The 19,963-nt window shown below is 38.6% G+C and overlaps 2 protein-coding genes across 7 annotated transcripts; both read right to left on the reverse strand.

Annotated features, from left to right (window-relative positions):
• Positions 1 to 611: 611 nt before the first annotated feature.
• LOC136267145 (glutamate--cysteine ligase catalytic subunit-like) lies at positions 612 to 7,587 on the reverse strand. Of its 6 annotated transcripts, none has more exons than XM_066062221.1 (9): positions 3,091 to 7,587; positions 2,913 to 3,025; positions 2,595 to 2,687; positions 2,434 to 2,538; positions 2,309 to 2,390; positions 2,104 to 2,201; positions 1,252 to 1,369; positions 915 to 1,199; positions 612 to 765 (listed from the first exon to the last, which is right to left on the reverse strand). In XM_066062221.1, the coding sequence occupies exons 1-6, from the start codon at positions 3,110 to 3,112 to the stop codon at positions 2,119 to 2,121; spliced, it is 498 nt and encodes a 165-aa protein (XP_065918293.1). In that variant the 5' UTR covers positions 3,113 to 7,587; the 3' UTR covers positions 612 to 765; positions 915 to 1,199; positions 1,252 to 1,369; positions 2,104 to 2,118. The 6 variants fall into 6 exon arrangements, with proteins under 6 accessions (XP_065918293.1, XP_065918292.1, XP_065918295.1 ...); XM_066062220.1 differs by lacking the exon at positions 612 to 765 and having other exon boundaries at positions 772 to 1,199; positions 3,091 to 3,233; positions 5,242 to 7,587; XM_066062223.1 differs by lacking the exon at positions 612 to 765 and having other exon boundaries at positions 772 to 1,199; positions 2,913 to 2,977.
• Positions 7,588 to 7,724: 137 nt separating this feature from the next.
• LOC136267144 (solute carrier family 22 member 15-like) lies at positions 7,725 to 18,159 on the reverse strand. Its single transcript, XM_066062218.1, has 7 exons — positions 17,835 to 18,159; positions 12,841 to 13,268; positions 12,027 to 12,242; positions 11,789 to 11,923; positions 11,645 to 11,733; positions 10,662 to 10,855; positions 7,725 to 7,889 (listed from the first exon to the last, which is right to left on the reverse strand). The coding sequence occupies exons 1-7, from the start codon at positions 18,111 to 18,113 to the stop codon at positions 7,752 to 7,754; spliced, it is 1,479 nt and encodes a 492-aa protein (XP_065918290.1). The 5' UTR covers positions 18,114 to 18,159; the 3' UTR covers positions 7,725 to 7,751.
• Between the last annotated feature and the right edge of the window lie 1,804 nt (positions 18,160 to 19,963).

A 19,963-nucleotide genomic window follows, 5' to 3' on the forward strand; every position in this document is an offset into this window, starting at 1 on the left:
GGGATAAAATCCAAAAGGGTTTCCTGAAATCCTGGAAATTATCATTATTGATTACTGCGCAAACCTTGAAGAGAGTATGTGGCACAACGTTTGTGTGTGTGTGTGTGTGTGTGTGTGTGTGTGTGTGTGTGTGTGTGTGTGTGTGTGTGTGTGTGTGTGTGTGTGTGTGTGTGTGTGTGTGTGTGTGTGTGTGTGTGTGTGTGTGTGTGTGTGTGTGTGTGTGTGTGTGTGTGTGTGTGTGTGTGTGTGTGTGTGTGTGTGTGTGTGTGTGTGTGTGTGTGTGTGTGTGTGTGTGTGTGTGTGTGTGTGTGTGTGTGTGTGTGTGTGTGTGTGGAGAGAGAGAGAGAGAGGTTGCTTAATAATATAAACAGTTCCTTTATATGCAGTCACAGAATAGGGAATGTTATTGTATTGGAAACAGTTCTAGGCAGTTAGTTTAGTAGTTCATAAAATTCTTCTTCCATGCATTCTACACAACACAATATTTACTGTGTGTTACAAATTTTGGTTTCAGCAGAGTTGGGGGTAACTAGTTACTTTTGTAACTAAGTTACGTAACTGATTACTTTAAAAGTAACTAGTAATATAACTAGTTACTTGCTTAGTAACTTGTAACTAGGAGTAATTATCTGAATAGTAATTAGTTACATTGTACATTGTAACTTTTGTGTCATATAGGTTACAGTCACATTAAGTAGACAGATTCTGTGTACTCTTCTCTATGATTCAGCTTGAGTAACAGTCGTAGCAACAATTAGAACTGACCTGAAATAGCCACAGAATTGTTATTATAAGTGCACTTATGTATTGCATCCCTTAATGATGCATATCTGAGCAAAATTCATGTTACAAAAGCTAAAAACAAGTCATAATTTATACTACAAAAGTAACTAGTAACTAGAGTATTTAGTTACCTTTTGAAAAGTAACTGTAACTAAGTTACATGGGATAAAAGTAACGTGTAACTAGTAACTAGTTAGTAGTTACTTTCTGAAGTAACTACACCAACTCTGGGTTTCAGTGACATGGACGAGTACGTAGTGAGCCAGTGAGTTCAGCACAAGTCTCTCCCTTGCCAATCTTATCACAAGACACCATCAAATCATAGGTGATACTTTCTGTTACAACAGAGTCATGTTTGTAGTCAGGGTGTTGAGTGATGAAGTTTCTCATCCACGTAGCAGTGGTCAACAGTTCACCTTATACACAATACTATAAATAAAATTTATGTACACAATGTATTAAACTGACCAGATGCTTTCATCTGAATGAGCTGGAAGTATCTGTAGATGGTGCATCTCGTGTTTACATCAACTTCTAAACTGTTAACATACATCCTAACCAGGGGGATTAGCCCAGGGAAATCACCCTACAGGAGAGGAAAGCATTGTATTACACATTATGTTCAGTATACTGGTTGTTGAAATAAAGAAAACATGAGTGGATAAGATTTCTGAACTATAGCAGTAAACTAAAGAATAATAAGTAGCTACAGATTAAGGGATGATCACGCTATTAAAAAGAAGACAGTATTAAATTTTTACATCAATGGAGACAGGTGAAGACTTTTCTATCCCGAACAAGGGACGGTACACACAAGTACATATATGCATACGCAACACATGACAACAATGGGACAAACCATGTCAGGAAACAAAGAAACCAGCTGTGAAATGGATTGCACCGTAAGCAAACTATATAAAATAGTTCTATGGAGTGTAAGAGTTAGAATTTCATTCTTTGTTTGGGCTGGTTTTGCCAAAGTTTAGACATTTGCTGTGCAACAAATTTGCTGTAAGTAAACAAAAACAACATAGTCAAATTTCTCATTTTATTGCTAGTATTTAGATATGTATATGGTTACTAAGTAGTTAGTTGTGTGTATAGCAAATGATGCGATTCGGTAATCCAGCCGGTCAGGAATTCAGCCGTCATTGACATTGTTGTCAAGTACTCTAATAGAATTCTCAGTATACTCTCAGTATATACTCTAGTAGGACAATCATTTTGATATTTTGTTAACCAACATTTGGATAACCAAAAGTTCACTGGTGCAGTTCAGATAACTGAGGTTCCACTGTTACTAGTAAATTGTACACATACACATCTTCCCATTCATTATAGTGTTGATATCCATCTCTTCATACTCTTGTGGAACATCACTCTCATCATCATCATCTTCACATGTATCATAACAATGACTATACTTTATGTATTATACAGCAGAACTCTAAACACCTTGGTATTAGTATTTTAAAGTCTCCACACAGTATACGGTATATGGTTTCACTACAAAGAATCTGCTCACCAGAAACAGTTGTCTTCCTGAAATAAAACTTTTCTGTCTTCACTGCATCACGTTTCACAGCTCTTTTCGTGTTCTCATCCAACTGTTGGAGAAATTAAACTTTACATGTATTGGACACATCTTACCTTGGAAATTGGTATCCTGAGATCAACACCAAAGGAAAGGATAGTGCGAGTCAAAAGGACCACAAACACCATAAATCCAGCATTCTCAAAATCTGTTAACTGGATCTGTACAATAATTATACACATCACTTACATACATAAGAGAATTAATTTTTATTTACATCAAGAGGCCTGAATTCCACTCTCCAGCCGATTGATGATCCCACTGGAGGAGGCTTGAATCTCAGTGTTTGCCAATTGGTAGACTGAATGTTCTGTGGAATATCAGTTTATAAGGACAGCAGACACAGACGTACAGACATACACAGACACACAGACACACCCACAGACAGACACACAGACAGACACACACAGACACAGACACACACACAGACACAGACACACACAGACACACACACACACAGACACACACACACACACACACACACACACACACACACACACACACACACACACACACAAACACACACTAAACACACCTCAAAATGGTCTGTCTCTTTCTCAATGTCTTGCCCTAATTCTTCTTTACATAGTGATATTGGACCTCGAATAAATAAATAGGCAAAATGACGAGCCAGCTGTTTATCCATACCTTTTCAACAAGTCGGTATTATGCAAATACATGTACAGAAACATAATAACAATAACAGTACTCACCTCCTGCTTGCAGTGTCTTCATTATTTCTTCATCGCATGGAAATGGTTTATCATTGAAGACATCAGATTTTGGATGAATGTAGCTAACAAGATATAGTGTCAAATCGAGATTTGGGCATCATAAATCTGTCATTCTTCAGAGGCTAAAAAAAGTTCCAAAAGCAATCAAGACACACGCTAGCCTGTCTGTAAACACCACACAAGGTATAACAGTAAAGGCTAAACACATAATCATGTGGAAACTGTAAATAATGAATGTAGCAAAGACATCCTGTATTAACTAGTAGAACGTGAGTTAGACTTGTGTAATTTGTATATGTGTAGAGCCTACAGTACTTGAGCAGAATTGGGCATAATAAGCCTAAAAATGGACTTGCAGCTAGTTTGGGTCTGTAAATTAACACATAATTATATGTGCACATTATCAACCCTCAAGTCCTCTCTCTCCCTTTGTCCTATCATCTACAGACCCAGCAATGATGTACCAGCGACAGTCAGTGTCACACAGGTAGCCTTTAGTAGCTGGAATAGCAGCAGAAAGGGCTTGCTGTATACAATGGTATGATCAACTAGAGTATAAAGATCGCAATATGGTTTAGAAATATTCAAATGCGATGAGGTGAAAAGCAGGCTGTCAACATACCTAGTAATTAAAGTTTCTTTATCTTCTAATATTATTAAACTGAACACAATGTGTAGTTTACAAAGATCAGAATACTCCTATATAGCCCATTTATAGACCAAGTACCGACTACTGATGAAACTCGCTTGAAGAATGTTATTCTTGACCATGTTTATTTAGACTGTATGGCATTTGGAATGGGTGTATGCTGTCTACAGGTTAAAACTTCAACTATTTCAATAGTGGGTATATATTTTGTCCTTTGTGTTGTAGGTGACAATCCAGGCAATGAACATAGATGAGGCTCGTCTTCTACATGATCAGTTGGCTGCTATTTGTCCTATGATGGTAGTCAAAGTTCTAGACAACACTTGTGACAAATAGTATTATACCAGAAAACAATTATAGTCACTTAAAATGAGGGTGCCCACTCCATATTGCCTCATCAGGACAGTATAGTGAGTTGGATGCACTACCTGAAGCAGTAGGTTCACAATGTGGATATGCAAAGCCTGGACAACCCATCCTAGGAAAAAAATCAAAATGCATTTTAAACAATCCACCATAGAGGGGTGATTACTTCAAGAGGAAAACAGTGTATAATATTTTTCCAAATAGATTTCACTAATGATTTCAAAAAAACTAACCCTCCATGCTTTTGGGACTGGTCATTCATGAAAATGCCACCACAATAACCCAAAACACAGCATACACACTAACACTATAGTTTACATAGATACACACAGTAGTGCAGTCACGGCATAATCCACAATGATACAATTCTCATGCATTAGTGATACTTTCTCCGAATGGGAATAACTTTACAGCAGAATTCTATTTCTTGGACACTCCAATTTCCCTTAACCCACTGACAGGCTCTTAGCAGTCTAGAATTCACATCAGGCATACTTAGCCAGCCATAGCTACTTACTTTTACTCCATGAACCATTTAATATGTTTATGGTTTCAAGTAGCAGGGGTGTAGCCAGGGGCTTTCAGCAGCAGCACTGAGTTACAGATTTGAGGGTCTTGGGACAAAGAACCCAGCCACTGAGAACTTGATGCAACAGATTTCATGTATGTATGAATTAGTCACATTTTTATAACACCTGAGCAACAACTAACAAGTAAAAACAGACATGAATAAACTTGAAAAGCTCATAAACAATCAAAACATTATTTTGATTTCTAAAGTGCATCAAGGATTTCTATTGCAAACCCAAGTGATACAGGAGGTCTATCTATCCCCTTGACTATACTAGCAGTATAAGCTCACACTTTTCAGTTTTGCAATCAATGTCTAGGAAAATTTCCCCAATGAGAATAAGAAACTCTGAAATCAACACTCTGCATGTTATGAAGTTCCTTCTCATAACTTATATAAATGCTCTATTAGAAAATGCCTGACTGCTCTATTAGAGTATCTCTACTTTCAATATGCCCCTTTGCAGATCCTTCCTTGACAGATGAATGTAATTTTTATGTTGTTATAAACTGTTGTACTATACTGCATGCTATCACTCACTCACTTTTGTGTTGCCAAACTAAATGGTGTGTTAAGTCCAGGTGTGAAGTTAGTTCTATAGATGACTTTAAAATGTGTTTAGTAAGTTAGACTTGGAACTTTGGTTTACTTTGTTTCTGCTTGTAATCTGTTGTGCATGCACTTGCACTCAGTACAGAGATCTTCAAAAAAATCCTACAAAGTAATGGAAAGCAGTTGTAAGAAAGCTCTAGAACCACTTCTGTTCCAGAAATCCCCCCCATACTCACACATATACATAATAAAGCAAAGAATTATATTATTTCAAAGGGGGTTTCAGGAAGTATGCTCCCAAGTAGCTAGCTTTCAATTTTTAGGCTGTTGCTATTTGTATGGCAGTCATGAGATCAAAACTAAAAAAAGGATCCTGAACAATAATAAGTGCAACAGATCAAACTCGGGACCCCTACATCAGACTACAGTTTCATGACTATGCTACATCACTACTAGCTACATCACTACTAGCTACCCACTTCTCTTAATTTGTACCTTATAAAAGTGAACCAATAAGTACCTATATATCAGCTAGCTACAGTGGTGATCTAGGATTTTGAAAATGGGGTTTCTGAAAATTAACAGTTACAAATATAAGGCATCCAAGGGCATGGCCTGAGAATGTAGAGGCTCTGAGGTTAGATTTTAAGCTAATTTAGTTAACATTCACAGTAAATCCAATACTTTTTAACTATTAACTTTTCAGTGGTGTTGACAACTTAGCTGGTCTTTATACATAATGTATGTAGTCCATCAAATTCACAGGTTTTCAATGCTGTGGAATAGTTATTAACAAAGCTTCTTTACTGTGTTCTATTAGAGTATTTTAATGCAAATAGCAGAAAGACCCAAAAATGCAGCAAAAAAGTATTGTGCCATAAAATCCAATTATTGTCATGATGACATTTATCAGGCATTTCCGTCGGTTGGTCCCACTTACCATTACTATCCCATTCCTGTTTTCCTAGAATTCTACTATTAGTGACCATGCTATACTTCTCTCTTATTAGAAATAATTACACTCATCGATCCTGTTTTGCTATAGCTTAACTACATTTATTATTTTTTTATTAATGCTTTACAGCACAAGTGCTGAAGGTCTGTAGGACACCTGGTCCTACAGCCTGCTCAGACATTAGCTACATAAGGTGTGTTTGAAAAGTTGCAGAAAGGAGAAAAAATCCATGACTGGACCTGGGTGGCCTCAAACCTGCAGCCATCCGATTTACGCTCGAACGCTTACAGGAGTCTACCAGGTGGTCAGGATGTTTTCTCCTTGTTATTTTCATGTAATTATATCCATGATATTAAAGAGTCTCCATTTAAATTTATTTCACATTAAATTCACAGGTAATTGCCATCCATCCACCATCAATGTATACTGATTAGCTATTCAGTTTTCATCAATTGGGAACCATACAGCTATGGCCTACAATCAGTTCCTTTTATTTAGCACTTTGCTGTTTTCTGTTAAACTGACTAAGTTTGTACACAACATAGCTATATGTCTGTCACTGTAAGGGCGGCACGTTGCACGTTTGTCTTTCAAATACAATTTGAATTAATGTTTGCAGGTAATTAGCATTATGATTAGAATAGAAGTCTCAGGGACAGAGACAAAACCACTATCTACATCATAGTGGTGATTAGTGTGGTTTCAGATCACCTCAAAGTGTTAGATAACAGCATTCCTGATAGCCACAGAGTAAAGAAGCCATAGAAGCTAGGAATGTGATTTATATTTTTAAAAGTGCCACTTACAAATAAGGATAAAATCCAAACCCCTCGAATCCCTATGGGCCTGAACCAACTCTTGTTTAACAACAATACCCATAATTCATAAGAAACTTGTTATTGTTTACTATTATATTCCTCTACAGTATATAATGCTATCAAGAGTTCAGTACATTCCAGCAAGTAAAGTAGAATATCAACACCTTGGTGGTTTGTTCTGTTGTGTGCAAAGGTTTCCCTATAACACTACTCAACACCTATCAACAGATCCTCGGTATCACCCTAAAATTCCTCCAAGTTTGTACAGCTATTAGTTAGACATTTTCCATTTAATTATGAACTCTTGATGCCATTAACCTGGGAAAGCCTGCTGTACAAAGTGTAATGCAACTGATATCCCCTAACAGCTTGATTTCTATTAGCACAAAAAAAAATGCAACTACTAATTTTAACCTTTGCAGATTGTCCTAGCTCACAAAAAGCCTTATTATACAAAGCATTACATCACAGGTAATTCTCTAAGAGAATTCTTATCTTTCAACCACCTCCATGTATTCAAAAATATGGCAGCTTCCACCTGTAGTACACACATAATGTAGGAGAGTGATTGACACTTCACATTAATTGACATGGAAAATACTTAAACAGGTTTTCACCCCAGGCTGAGAAGTATCTTATCTACAGTCTATTGAGGGATATAATTTGTGGCATATACTGCAAGACAATTCTTCCCTTCCAGAGTAGCTTTACATCATTGTATTAAATAATTTACACCATATTCCTTAATTCATGTAGAGTATCAGGTAATGATTTTCCTTTAGTTTCTGGTAACAATAGAGACATTAAACCAGATATCAGTGGTACCAGTCCCATCACTATCAGAGGTAGTCCCAAACTCAAGTGGTCCTGCGTATAATAGAATAATTACATTATTGCTTAATACACTGTTACAAGATTGTACAGTATAATAAATGGAAGGTCAAGACATTAAGGTTAAACGGAACATATAATAATCTTGAGATTTTGAATATGAGCAATACACAAAGTGCTTCAAAAGTTATAGGCATTTAATGATCATCTTACGTATATGCACAGCACAATAAATATCACATAGACTCCAACAAGATCTAGGTAAAATATCAATGAGCTATATTTGATAGTCTAAGCAATCAAATCTTTTTCAGGCCAGCTCTTATAGCTACATCACCGGTATAGCTAATGGGTGTGTTGAAGAGTAATAGAGTGAAGCACTCTAAAATAGATTATATAACAGTTATACGGGCACAATGTGGAGTCTATGAAATTTATAAACCCGAAGGCCCGGGCTGCAGCGCACGAGCGAAGCGACGGCGCTACTAAGGGCCTGAGGGTTTATAAATTTCATAGATGCCACATTGTGCCCGTGTAACTGCTTTAGACTCTATTTCACATTACACTCAGATTACTTACCTCATCCACGGCTGTTTCTGCTGTAGGCTTGGCAAAATCGGCTGGTTTTCTTGCGATAATACTAGCGCCATGGCAACTACGCGTCCTCACGTGACAAAATAATCGCGCTCGTTAAATCACTGCATGTGAACAATGCATAGCGATTGGATGAACCTAGATTTTGAGCATATGTTATATTGTGCCTGAAGGCGTGGAGTATATTAGAAAACAAGGTGGAGTATATGAGATTTATTACCCACCCAAAACAGCCTAAATAGAGTCTAAGTCTATGCTTATACTTTCATAGCTCAGAAGCTAAACAATTTAACTTATGTACATCAGTATAGTGGATCAACTTGATAGCTAGTATGCATGAGCATGTAAAAAGTTGGAACATAGATCTAATAGCTACATGGCTCTAAGATCTAATGGTTCAACAAACTGAGACATTACATGTGATAGTTGTTGCTAACATTCTGGTGTGCAGGTGAACTGCATACCGCTGAAACTGCATACTGCTGAGCCCATGCATTCTTGGTAATATTAAAATATATACTTCTGGATGTCCAAAAACCAAAACAAGTGTTGAAACAAAATTGGGTCTCCTCCACCTGCCGGATCAAAAAAGATGTACTAAAATTCCTATCTACGTCGCTTGGCATGTTTGACATGGAAATTAACTTCAGTTAACCACTAGCACTATACAATGCACCTAAACCATTTATAGTCTGGGTGTACCATTTTGGAAATCATAGTACTGTAAGTCCAGCCAAGACCATTAATTTTATAGATGACCAAAAAAATTAATGTTTACCGATTATGATTTTCAAAAGTGTTTCAGTAGGGCTCATACTATTTTTTCACTGCCAGGACTTAATCATTTACTTCACAGCCTTTAAAGTATACAAGTATATAGGAATTATAAACTAGAGTAGGCAGTAGGGACAATGTATACCGCTGCAATAAAAAGTACTGGATTGGAGTAGTAGGTAATGTCCAGATACTACTGAGCACCAAGCCGCCAGACTATTTCACCTACACGCAGCTAAGTCAGTCACTTACAACAGTAGATATACACTTTGTGCATCCCATTCTACAAGCATTCCATTCCATCTTTGTGGCAGGCGACATCTCGTCTACAGTGGAGAACAGCTCACTTTCTTTCCATTCCACAAGCAGTCCATCTCCTAGTGGCAGACGAATTCTCATCTACAATGGAGCGCAGCTCACTGAACTAATCGCCTGGAACCGAGACACGCGTATTCCAATATGTTGGTGCAATAACAGAGTAAAACATGCACGCCCAGAGATTGAAGCCATACTGTGCTATGGCCGCTATAGTATATGGAAGGACAACAGTAAAACAATAGCACATGTACTGTATGGCTATCAATATATTATGCTAAAGTAAGTGAATTCAAAGTGTTTTTGTGAAAGAAGCAGAGCTGTAGCTATAGCCAGCTTTCCGCTATGCTTGACTGAACGCATCAGACAGGCAGTAGAAATTCCATTCAATAACTTTTTAAAAATTCTGTCGCAACTTGACAAAATTGTTTCAAGTTGATCTGAAGGCATTTGTGGGCTAGATTTTACCTGATCAATACTGTCACGTCATCGTGAGGGAAAATCGAGGCAGGTTTTTGGGTGATATTTTATCACAGGCCATGCCCATACCTTGATCGTCCCTACTACCTCTGTAATCTGATGCTCTGGGAGTCATAAATTGTGCTGGATTAAGGAGGTTGTTGGATTATCAAGTCACCTCTGTAATCCGACATTGTACAATATCTAGGATTATGCAGGTAAAACGGATCACACAATGTTATCAATTTTAGAATTTGCAAGCATTACAGCTTTTCTTCTATTATTGTCAACCAATTAAATGCTTTGATTGTATAAAAATTATTTTCTGTGGTATAGTTTTTACGCTACTATTATTCTCTGTCAGATTACAAAAGTCAAAAACAATGTATTTCCAATTCTAGGGAATCAAATTTTGTGTCGGATTACAGAGTACAGAGGTGTCAGATTACAGAGGTTGTTTTCTATACAAAAGTGTTGGTAAATGGCATTTTGGTTGAGTAAAGAGGATTCTGGATTACGCAGGTGTCGAGATTCGACTGTATACAGTACTATTGTACTGTATGATATTCTTTTTAATATTAGTCATGATAACAAACAACTTTCATCTACTACATACATGGAAATCTGACATTTATAAGTTGACACACTTTTAAAAAGATTGCTTACCAATGACGCTACAAAAGGAGCCAAGATTCCCCCAATCCTGGCAGCCACTGAAGTGACACCCAATCCTTTATTACGTACTTCAGTTGGGAACAGTTCACTAGTGTAGACATAGATTAGAGCAAATGCTATAGACACAGCAAATTTTCCGGTTAAAGAAAGTATCATTGTTACACCAACTATCGGTGATGTCATGTCTGTAAAATAGGGAAAAAATGGTAAATGCTTAATAATATACACTGATTGTACACCCACTTTATTAATTTTGTTTATTGAGCAAAGACCCACCAAAGTTGTAATTTTTATTACACTACAAAAATCATAATCCTGGTCAGCTATGTATTTGCATGGCCAAATATTTTTTTATATAAACACACGTGAAAGTTTTATCTCTCCCGTTAAAAGTGCATGGCACTACTACTTAGCACTCAAATGTATCAAATACAACAAGAACAGGCCAGGGGGTTGTCATCACTCTGCTCTAGTGCTATCCATTAGAGCATGAGAACATAATCAAGATTTGTGAAAAAATTTTTTGTAAAATTCTTCAATTATACAGTTTGTGATAATTTATTTCCCCTTAATGTGTGTTCCCTGAATAGGTAAACATGGTGGAAGTCGATTGAAGTGTCTAGCAGCTTGATAGAGATCTGAAATCTTAAATCATATCCCACCAAAAAAAAATTTCCAGATAAAAAACATCACACATTTTCTCTCACAAGCCTAGAGGTACAAATACTGCTCCATCAGAATTATTTGACATTTGGAAGTCCATTTTTCAAAACAGAAAATTACAACACTACAAGGATTCTAAGATCATAACTAAAAACATTTAGTAGGTGGGGTACAAGAGTACAATTACTAGAGTAACTGACTGACTGACTGTTCAATTAGAGAATCTCAATATCTTGCCTTGTTCTATCATACGTAAATCATAGGACCCCTAGTTAGTTCAGGTATAAAGATTGAGTTATGCAATAACTTACACTGACTGATCCACTGAACAGCTCCACTACATATACAAGCTATTCCAGTTAACAACAGACTTGACACCAATGACATCTTCCTCCCATAACTACACAACACAACACAACATCACATTACTGTATATGATAATATACTATACTAACCGATCAGTTACTAGAATACACACCAATAGACCAGGTAGTTCCACTAGACCCATCAGTGCACAACTAACATACAAGTTATCTGATAAACTATCAGCTCCTAGTGATAGTCCATAGTATGAGAAAGAGGCTGAAAACCTGTGGGATGATATTATAAGTGACAGCCGACTGAACTTCCATTCTTTTAAAACTACACACACATCATACATACATGTGCATGCATGCATGCACACATACATACCATCCAGCAATTGTTACTGTAGTTCTTATTAGAATGGCTGGGAAAGAGAAAAGGTCAAGCATTGAAGCTGCACTTCGCTCAGAAGTTTCTCCTTTCTTTAATGTCACTCCAGGTAATGGACTTTTTCCATTAGACACAGCAAGTGTTTTTAACACCTGTAGAGCTTCATCTGTACACCCTTTCAATAGCAACCACCTGGGAGACTCTGGTATAATCCTATATGTGTATGGAAGTCAGATAAGTGCTGAAACAAATCTGCTACAGCACATGCTGTAATGATTGTGTATCAACCACATCTAATGTGGTCACACTTGGTAAATACAGTACATTCATAGCCTAACATAAACAGATACATGTAAATACCTTATGCTTTCATATGGGCATAAATAAAACCATGTGATATTTTATAACAACAAATTTGCAACATTAAATTCCTTGCATGGATTTATTATTCACTCTAGTAAGTGCTCATATGCAAAACAGAAAGCATGAAATTTAGTCCCAAATAAATGTACTTCCTATGATAGGTGCATAAAGCAGTAACTAATATCAGGAACACATGTTACAAATAGTTTTAACAAATATACACTAATAGAACAGTCAACAAATTAGTTTTTGTCTCCTTATGTAATGCTGAAACCAAGCAAATCTTCCCTGGGAACAACTTTTTTTTTGAAAAGACGACCTTGTTACAATGACCACATGAAGCAAGTTCCTAACACACATAAAATTCACTTCACAACCCCATTGATAAGGTCACATTTCAATCCTCTTCAGCAATTTTAGGGATATGTGCAGAGTACAATTCACTTACCGAAACATTGTCAAATGTACAACCCCTAGCACTGCTGATAATCCTGTCAGCAATCTCCAGTTGGGGACAAGGTATGCAAACACCGGTAACACCATTACACCAACAGAGAAAAATGCCATTGATGCAATCCCCATCATAGCTCGATAATCTGGCCCAATGATCTCCATCAATATCACAAAGAATGTTATCATTACACCAGCTGCAGTAAATCCTAGAACAAATCGAGTAAAGGCGAATAGTGTATAACTAAACGATGCAGCAGAGATGAACGTAGTAATGACATATGCTATTAGTGAATATAGGTAGACCTTCCTCCTTCCAATTTTGTCCGCTAAGGGACCAAGGAACCAAGCACCCAGTAACATTCCAATGAAGTAAAATGATTGAGACAGAGCTACTTTGTAGAACTGGGAGCAATACAAATCATACTACAAAGAGAAAGCAGAAAATTACTACAAGTCGTATAATATAAATTACTAGTATATTAAAAATTATTAATTTAAAAGGATCCAAGCAATGAAACAAGAGATGAATGATGGTATTACAGCATAGCTCAGTGGAAAATCCCTACATTTGCAATGCCAATGTCGGGATTGGTTCCGATTGCTTGGATCCAATATACTAGTTTGTTTGGTTTTTCTGTTATACGTAGCATACAGCTATACATGTGTGACTGTTCTATTAAAGTATCTTGAGTCAAGCCTTTCTACCAGGGGGAGTGTCACTTTTTCATGTGCTAGCATTATGAATACAGCTAGGCCAATAATAATGGGGCGTGTCATGTCACTGTCATCGTGATAGATTGTTAAGAGGTGTGGACTCGGTGCTTGGTCATTATTAATCAGTGTTAAAGGAGGTGGTTTGAACCAATCATGAAGTTACAGGTATCTTTGCATCAATAGTTTGCAGCATCCGTCTAAATATGCTGCTTAAGGAAAGTGTTGCTGGGGGAAAAATAATGCCTCCATATGGTTTCATTGCATGGAGAGGGAAAAGACCAGAGAATAAAAGGAAAGATAAGGTGCAGAAGGCACACACCCATCGGTAGTCAGGCAGGCACAGGCAAGCAGGCAGGCAGGCAGGTAGGCAGACAGGAAGGCACAGGCAGGCAGGCAGGCAGGCAGGCAGGCAGGCAGGCAGGCAGGCAGGCAGGCAGGCAGGCAGGCAGGCAGGCAGGCAGGCAGGCAGGCAGGCAGGCAGGCAGGCAGGCAGGCAGGCAGGCAGGCAGGCAGGCAGGCAGGCAGGCAGGCAGGCAGGCAGGCAGGCAGGCAGGCAGGCAGGCAGGCAGGCAGGCAGGCAGGCAGGCAGGCAGGCAGGCAGGCAGGCAGGCAGGCAGGCAGGCAGGCAGGCAGGCAGGCAGGCAGGCAGGCAGGCAGGCAGGCAGGCAGGCAGGCAGGCAGGCAGAAAATTGAGTTTCGGTGATTTTTTTAAAAAATTCTAAATCCGGCTGCCTGTAAGTGTTTTCTTGTTTTTGATGCTGTATTTGACTAATATTATTGGGATAATTCAGAAGGGGTCTACAAACAGCCTCTTAAATGTTTCACCTTCCTCAGACAAATTGAATCTATAGCCATCACATTATTCTCATCATCAGGTACCTAGATCCTGTTCATAATTGCTATTATGATTATTTTAACGCTGTTGCCATCACGACTTGTAGCCTCCAAATCAATGTTGCCATCACCATCTTTCTGCAGGTAGACTCTTCCTCCATCGTTTTCAGTTTGTTCACTTCTTTCTGTAAGGTGGCAACAGAAGCTAACAGTTCTTGTAACAGTGTGTCCATCATTGAGCTGTTCTCCGGAGGAGAAGACATTCTCTTCCAAATACAATGAGTGCCAAATTCATCATGAGTGCTGTCACAGCAAGTAAAACCAAGTTAGAACACACATCATTGACTTAGATACCCGGTTGACCAGAAATGACATCATGTGGAGCTTTGTCATGTAAACTCTTCAAAAATTTGCTGTGATAGTAAAATAAGTATTCATTACATGTTGATATTGAGATGGAGCTTTCTGAAATGTAATTCATCTGAAATTATACCATCAAACAGTACGTTAGAACTGTTTAAGTAGGGATCCCCCCAAAATAATGTGCACCACCTAAATGCTACCTTTAAAATCATCCTAGAAACATCTTCTGCGATGATAATCACCTTTATGGAACAGGAAGGAAGGCCAAAACTGACAATTACAGAAAGCCAGACTCAAAGTCATGTCCCTTGCTGCCGAGGCAATCCTCCCAAGGGATGCTATGAAGGAGGACTTCAGAACTCAAGAAGTGCAATACAGAGGCTATAATTCCATTGGTATCATGCCTGAAACAGGCTGACAGCAAGGAATTTACACTCAAAAAGGCTATCGCAATGATCCAGTCTGCTATAGTGCTCCTGGAGGATGCAGCCCAGCACCAATCCTCTTCAAGAAGTGATGAACCCACAACTGCAGTCATTGATGAAGGACTCAAATTTTAAAGGTGCTCATTGAACCATTCATGTTTGGGATAAACGCTGCAGCAGTATTAAAGAAGGTGGTGTTCTCATCATCAAGCAAGTCAAAGCATCAGGATTTCAACCAAGCCACCCTCGCAAGAAGAGCTGGGGCCAACAAGGTGGCACTATGGTCCTGGAAAATCAAAAAAGACTCAGATACAACCAAACAACAAGAAAGACAAATCCATGCAAAAACATGCAGCCAAGCTGTACAAAAAATGAAAAACAATGGGTCTTACAAGTGGTCAGCTAGAATTATCTCCAACACATTGGCAAACAAAGGCCAATGCCAAAGATCTACCTGAACAGACATTCTAATTCTACACCAGATAACAAAGAGCTAATTCAACTCATTACTTTGATTTCCCAGATGTTTGAAGCCCTAGGCCTGGTTGTCCACATCAGAGAATGGAGATTCTGGTAGATACAGTATCCCTAAATTTAATATTCCCATCAGAGAAAGCTAAGACAATTGACACAATGCCTACTTCACCAACAAAGCATCTCGGTAAGAGATGTGGCAACATTTGTAATCAAAGCCTCAGCATCTATGAGAGCAATATGGCAAGCCCCATGCAATACAGAGCACAGCAGTGCCAAAGATCCTTGGTAAACGAGAACATATATGACTTTGAAATTCAATGCCAATTTGAATCTAATCAAGAAGGCAGAGAACGACCTAACTCCCTGAACTGGAAGTTGACAATGCAATCCCCAATATTGTCCCGGATACCGAATATGACAAGAGAGTCAGATGTCATCAACAAGGGTGGGGAGCTCAACAGGGTGAACACAGTACAGAAGGTAGTCACAGTAGAAGCCTCACAGTAGAAGCCTCACACCACATAAACTACCTAGCAGCTTTCCCAGCACTGCAGAGCTACAGCCACACTATGGCAATTCAGATGAAACTGGACCATGTCACAGCAGTAACACACATACGTCAACAAACAAGGGGTCACCCCCCCCCCCCATTTTGTCAACCGTCCTCAATATGGGAGTGGAGTCTAGAAGGTAGGGACATGTGGCAACTTGTATACCTAGTTGGCCAGAAATGACAACTTTGTCACATGAACTCTTTACAAATTTGCTGTGATAGTAATGTAATTACCGTACGGAGGGAAACTTTGGAGGGGGAAAAATTTGGCAAATCAGACAAAATATCACTGTTGGCGAAATAAAATTTGCCGAATTGTTAGCAAAGCGCACGCCCTTTTAAATTAATTAGATTACCAATCGCTGTGCCTGGCCCTGAAACAAGAACTGGCGGGGTGCCACGCCTCTCAGCGGTTTGGCGCCTGGAGTCAGCTACCAACTAAAAGGTAATACTATATAGACAGTAGATCTACACCCTTTGGAATAGTGAACATCGTACTTAATATGGTAGGACTCGCTACTTGTCACGCCTGTTTCGAGGTGAAGTTTGAGGATAGTACCACCATAGATAATCGAGTACCACGTGTGTACAGTAACTAGCTACCTAGTGAGGTAGCCGAGGCAGGCTTGGCTTCATGCCTGGCCCACTATTGCTTGGTCAAGTAGAAAATTGATCAGTTTGATGCTTGGTTTGCTGTTTTCTTCGCCACAAATTTGGCGAATTCATGGTCATTCACCAAATTCGCCAAATTTTAATGGCGCCAAAGTTTCCCTCCATACGGTATGTCCATTACATGTTGATATTTCACATAATTTTTAATAGCATGCAGGCATTACATGCCATGAGCCATTCGGAAATTAATTATGGTAAAACAATACAACAATTTGAAAACATAACAATATGCTCCATTAAGATACTTTTATTTCGTAAAAGTATTTACATCACAAAATATGAAGGTGGTATCTAATGCACATAGCATTTTTGAATGTTCACTAGTGAAATGTTTTAAAACCTTCCCACCCACAATGCTACGTATTTTGAGCATCGCTGGCATCACAACAAATGTTTACAGTGAAACCTGATAATCAGGACACTTAAAAATGTGGACACCTGGACACTTGTTCATGGTCCAAGGACACCTTTATAATCAGGACACTTTTGGTCGGCCCCAAAGTGTCACAGGTTTCACTGTATTAGGCCACCGCCTACATCTGGTTACTGTCAGCTCTAAATATTCCATTATGTTATTCTTGCATACTGACAGGCTCGGTAAATGCCATCTTGAAAACAGTATCAGCAGTGCTATCAAATCGGCACAAAATTCAACTTACAAAAGGAACTACTTTTATGCAGCTTTTCATGGTTGTGCCAGGAAAATAATGGCTTGAAAAGCTGCCAATCATACAATAATGGAAATGGGCTACCTGCCGGTCCGCATGAAAATATATGCCTGAGTCCAGGACGGGAAACAGAGAGTTTATTTGGAATGGCCTTAAATGACGCTCCTGCTCCCATTTCAAGACAAAGATGTTTTAGCTAGAGTCACTCTCTAGATGATAGTACGTGGTCTACAACTGTAGCTAGAAGCTACAATTTTCAGTACACACCCATCATTTAGCTAACCTCAGCCACTATTGTAGTAGAAGGTTGATCCACCACCATCTTACACGAGTGTGCCTCGTACATTACACATCTTTCAATACTATCATTCACTACAGATGCAGTACTCGTTGCACAACCCCAGGTCGGTTCAACGCCGATGAACACTACACATAGCGCGATCACGGCTCCCAAAGTTTGTTGAATGTTGAAGTAAAGAAATAGATTCCACTGATATCGTCCTAGCTGTCCCACTTCAAGCAATACATCATCAACATCATACTCCTTCCGTGATAACATCATTGCCGACACAGAACAATAACCACATCAAAGGATGTGAACAAATGTTTTCGAGCGATTCACAAAACACGTGATTATGCACAATTACGTCATCAATATATTTGAGATAAAAGATCGAAAGGCAGGAAAGCTGGAACTCGAAAAGTAGCAGTGGGTACCAGCAGCTCTTAATAATTATATTGCTGGCGAGGGAACCGAGTTCAGCCCATGACTTTAGTAAAGCAGTTATAGTGTAAACAGCTAGGAATAGAGAAAGTGATGTGATTAAGCAGCTATACTGTTTGTAGACTATGTTTTCAGGTAAAAAATATAACGTTTTGTGCTTCTATTGCCAATGCATTATTTTCATTGTGTGGCGTTAAGGAGGGGGGGTCTGAAGTTAGCGTCATTATGACGTTAAGGCTGAGTGTACCAAAATCAGTTTGGAGATGCCCCCTAAGTATGCCATAACAACGTGACATAAAACTCATACAGGTGTATTCATCTCCCAAGAAAGGATCCACACATACCACAGACAAGATGAAAAGTAGTTTGAAGATCGAGATACTCTGATAGATCGGTCAAGTTTATATACGAGGATTCACTGATTCACTATCCCCACCAACATCTTTTAGCTGCTAGAGCTCGGAAGATCAGTATGGCTGTTTACAATATGACCTTCAGCTTTCTGGCTTATCGCTAATTTCATTTCTATAGAGATTGGTTGTTTAGGCCATTTTATGTCAGACACAAGTGGCCAATGCTTGTGAAGTGACAAAGAAGACTATACAATTCCTGTTTGAGCAGGCTGCTCACATTGCTGTATCCTGCTCATACAGGATTATTAATTCTAGAGCCTCCCAGGACTGGGATCTATCAGTTTGCCTAAGCTGAACTTTCTACATGCTATAATTATTGTTTTTGTATTGTAAATAATAGTGTAAGTCTTGCCGTGCAGGGCTCCTGTACTGTCCACCCAGTGTATGGCACCACTGAGTCCAGACCCCTGTACTTAGGCCACATAAACTTAATTATTAGTTTCTCATCCCCACCCGCATCGCCATTTTTCTTACCTCATCAAGAATTTTTGCACCGCTGGTGGCTTAGTGCAGCCATCCAGCACCTTTTTAAGTTGGTACCTTGCTATACCAGTCTAAGAAAACTACAGTGTATTTTCCATAGTCAGAGGTACTTCTCATTCTGTTCTTTGTTTGTGACACTGTGTAATGGGCTGACCATGACTGAAACTGAAGCATGATTATAATGAACACTTACTTTTGACAGTCGGAGCACATATATTCAGACAAAAACATTAATTCTGGCACATTCTTTCTTTGATGCATGCAGTATATGATGGTTCACCAGTCATATTAGTGTTACAAAAAAGTAAACAAATAAGTACAAGGAAATAATAGGAATTTAGAAATTAAAGTAGTGAAACAAGGAAGGCTGCTTATACACCTGCAGATAATACTAGTGGACATTTATTAATCATGCATGGGTATAGACTGAAGTAGGGATTGAATGTTCACTATAAGTGAAAGTGACTTTCCTTGTTTCACTACTTTTTATTTCTATGATCCTAATTTTTCATTGCACTTGTTATAAGTGAAGATGATGCAAACAGCATGACTATGAGCTTATACTGCTAGAGTGCAGTTTTTTTAGTCATGCATGGCCATGGGGATAGATCTAGACCTCCTGTATTACTTGGGTGTACAAGACCGGGTGGATCCAGAAATGGTTCAGATCAAAATACTCTAATAAAGCAGTCACATTTTGTACCTTTAAAAAACTACTTACTTTACCTGAAGTCAAAATAGTCAAAATTGTAATTTTTGGTGAAACATTGTTACCAGATTCAATCTCAGAGT

This window comes from Dysidea avara, chromosome 9 (assembly GCF_963678975.1).
Source record: "Dysidea avara chromosome 9, odDysAvar1.4, whole genome shotgun sequence".
Classification (NCBI taxonomy): domain Eukaryota; kingdom Metazoa; phylum Porifera; class Demospongiae; order Dictyoceratida; family Dysideidae; genus Dysidea; species Dysidea avara.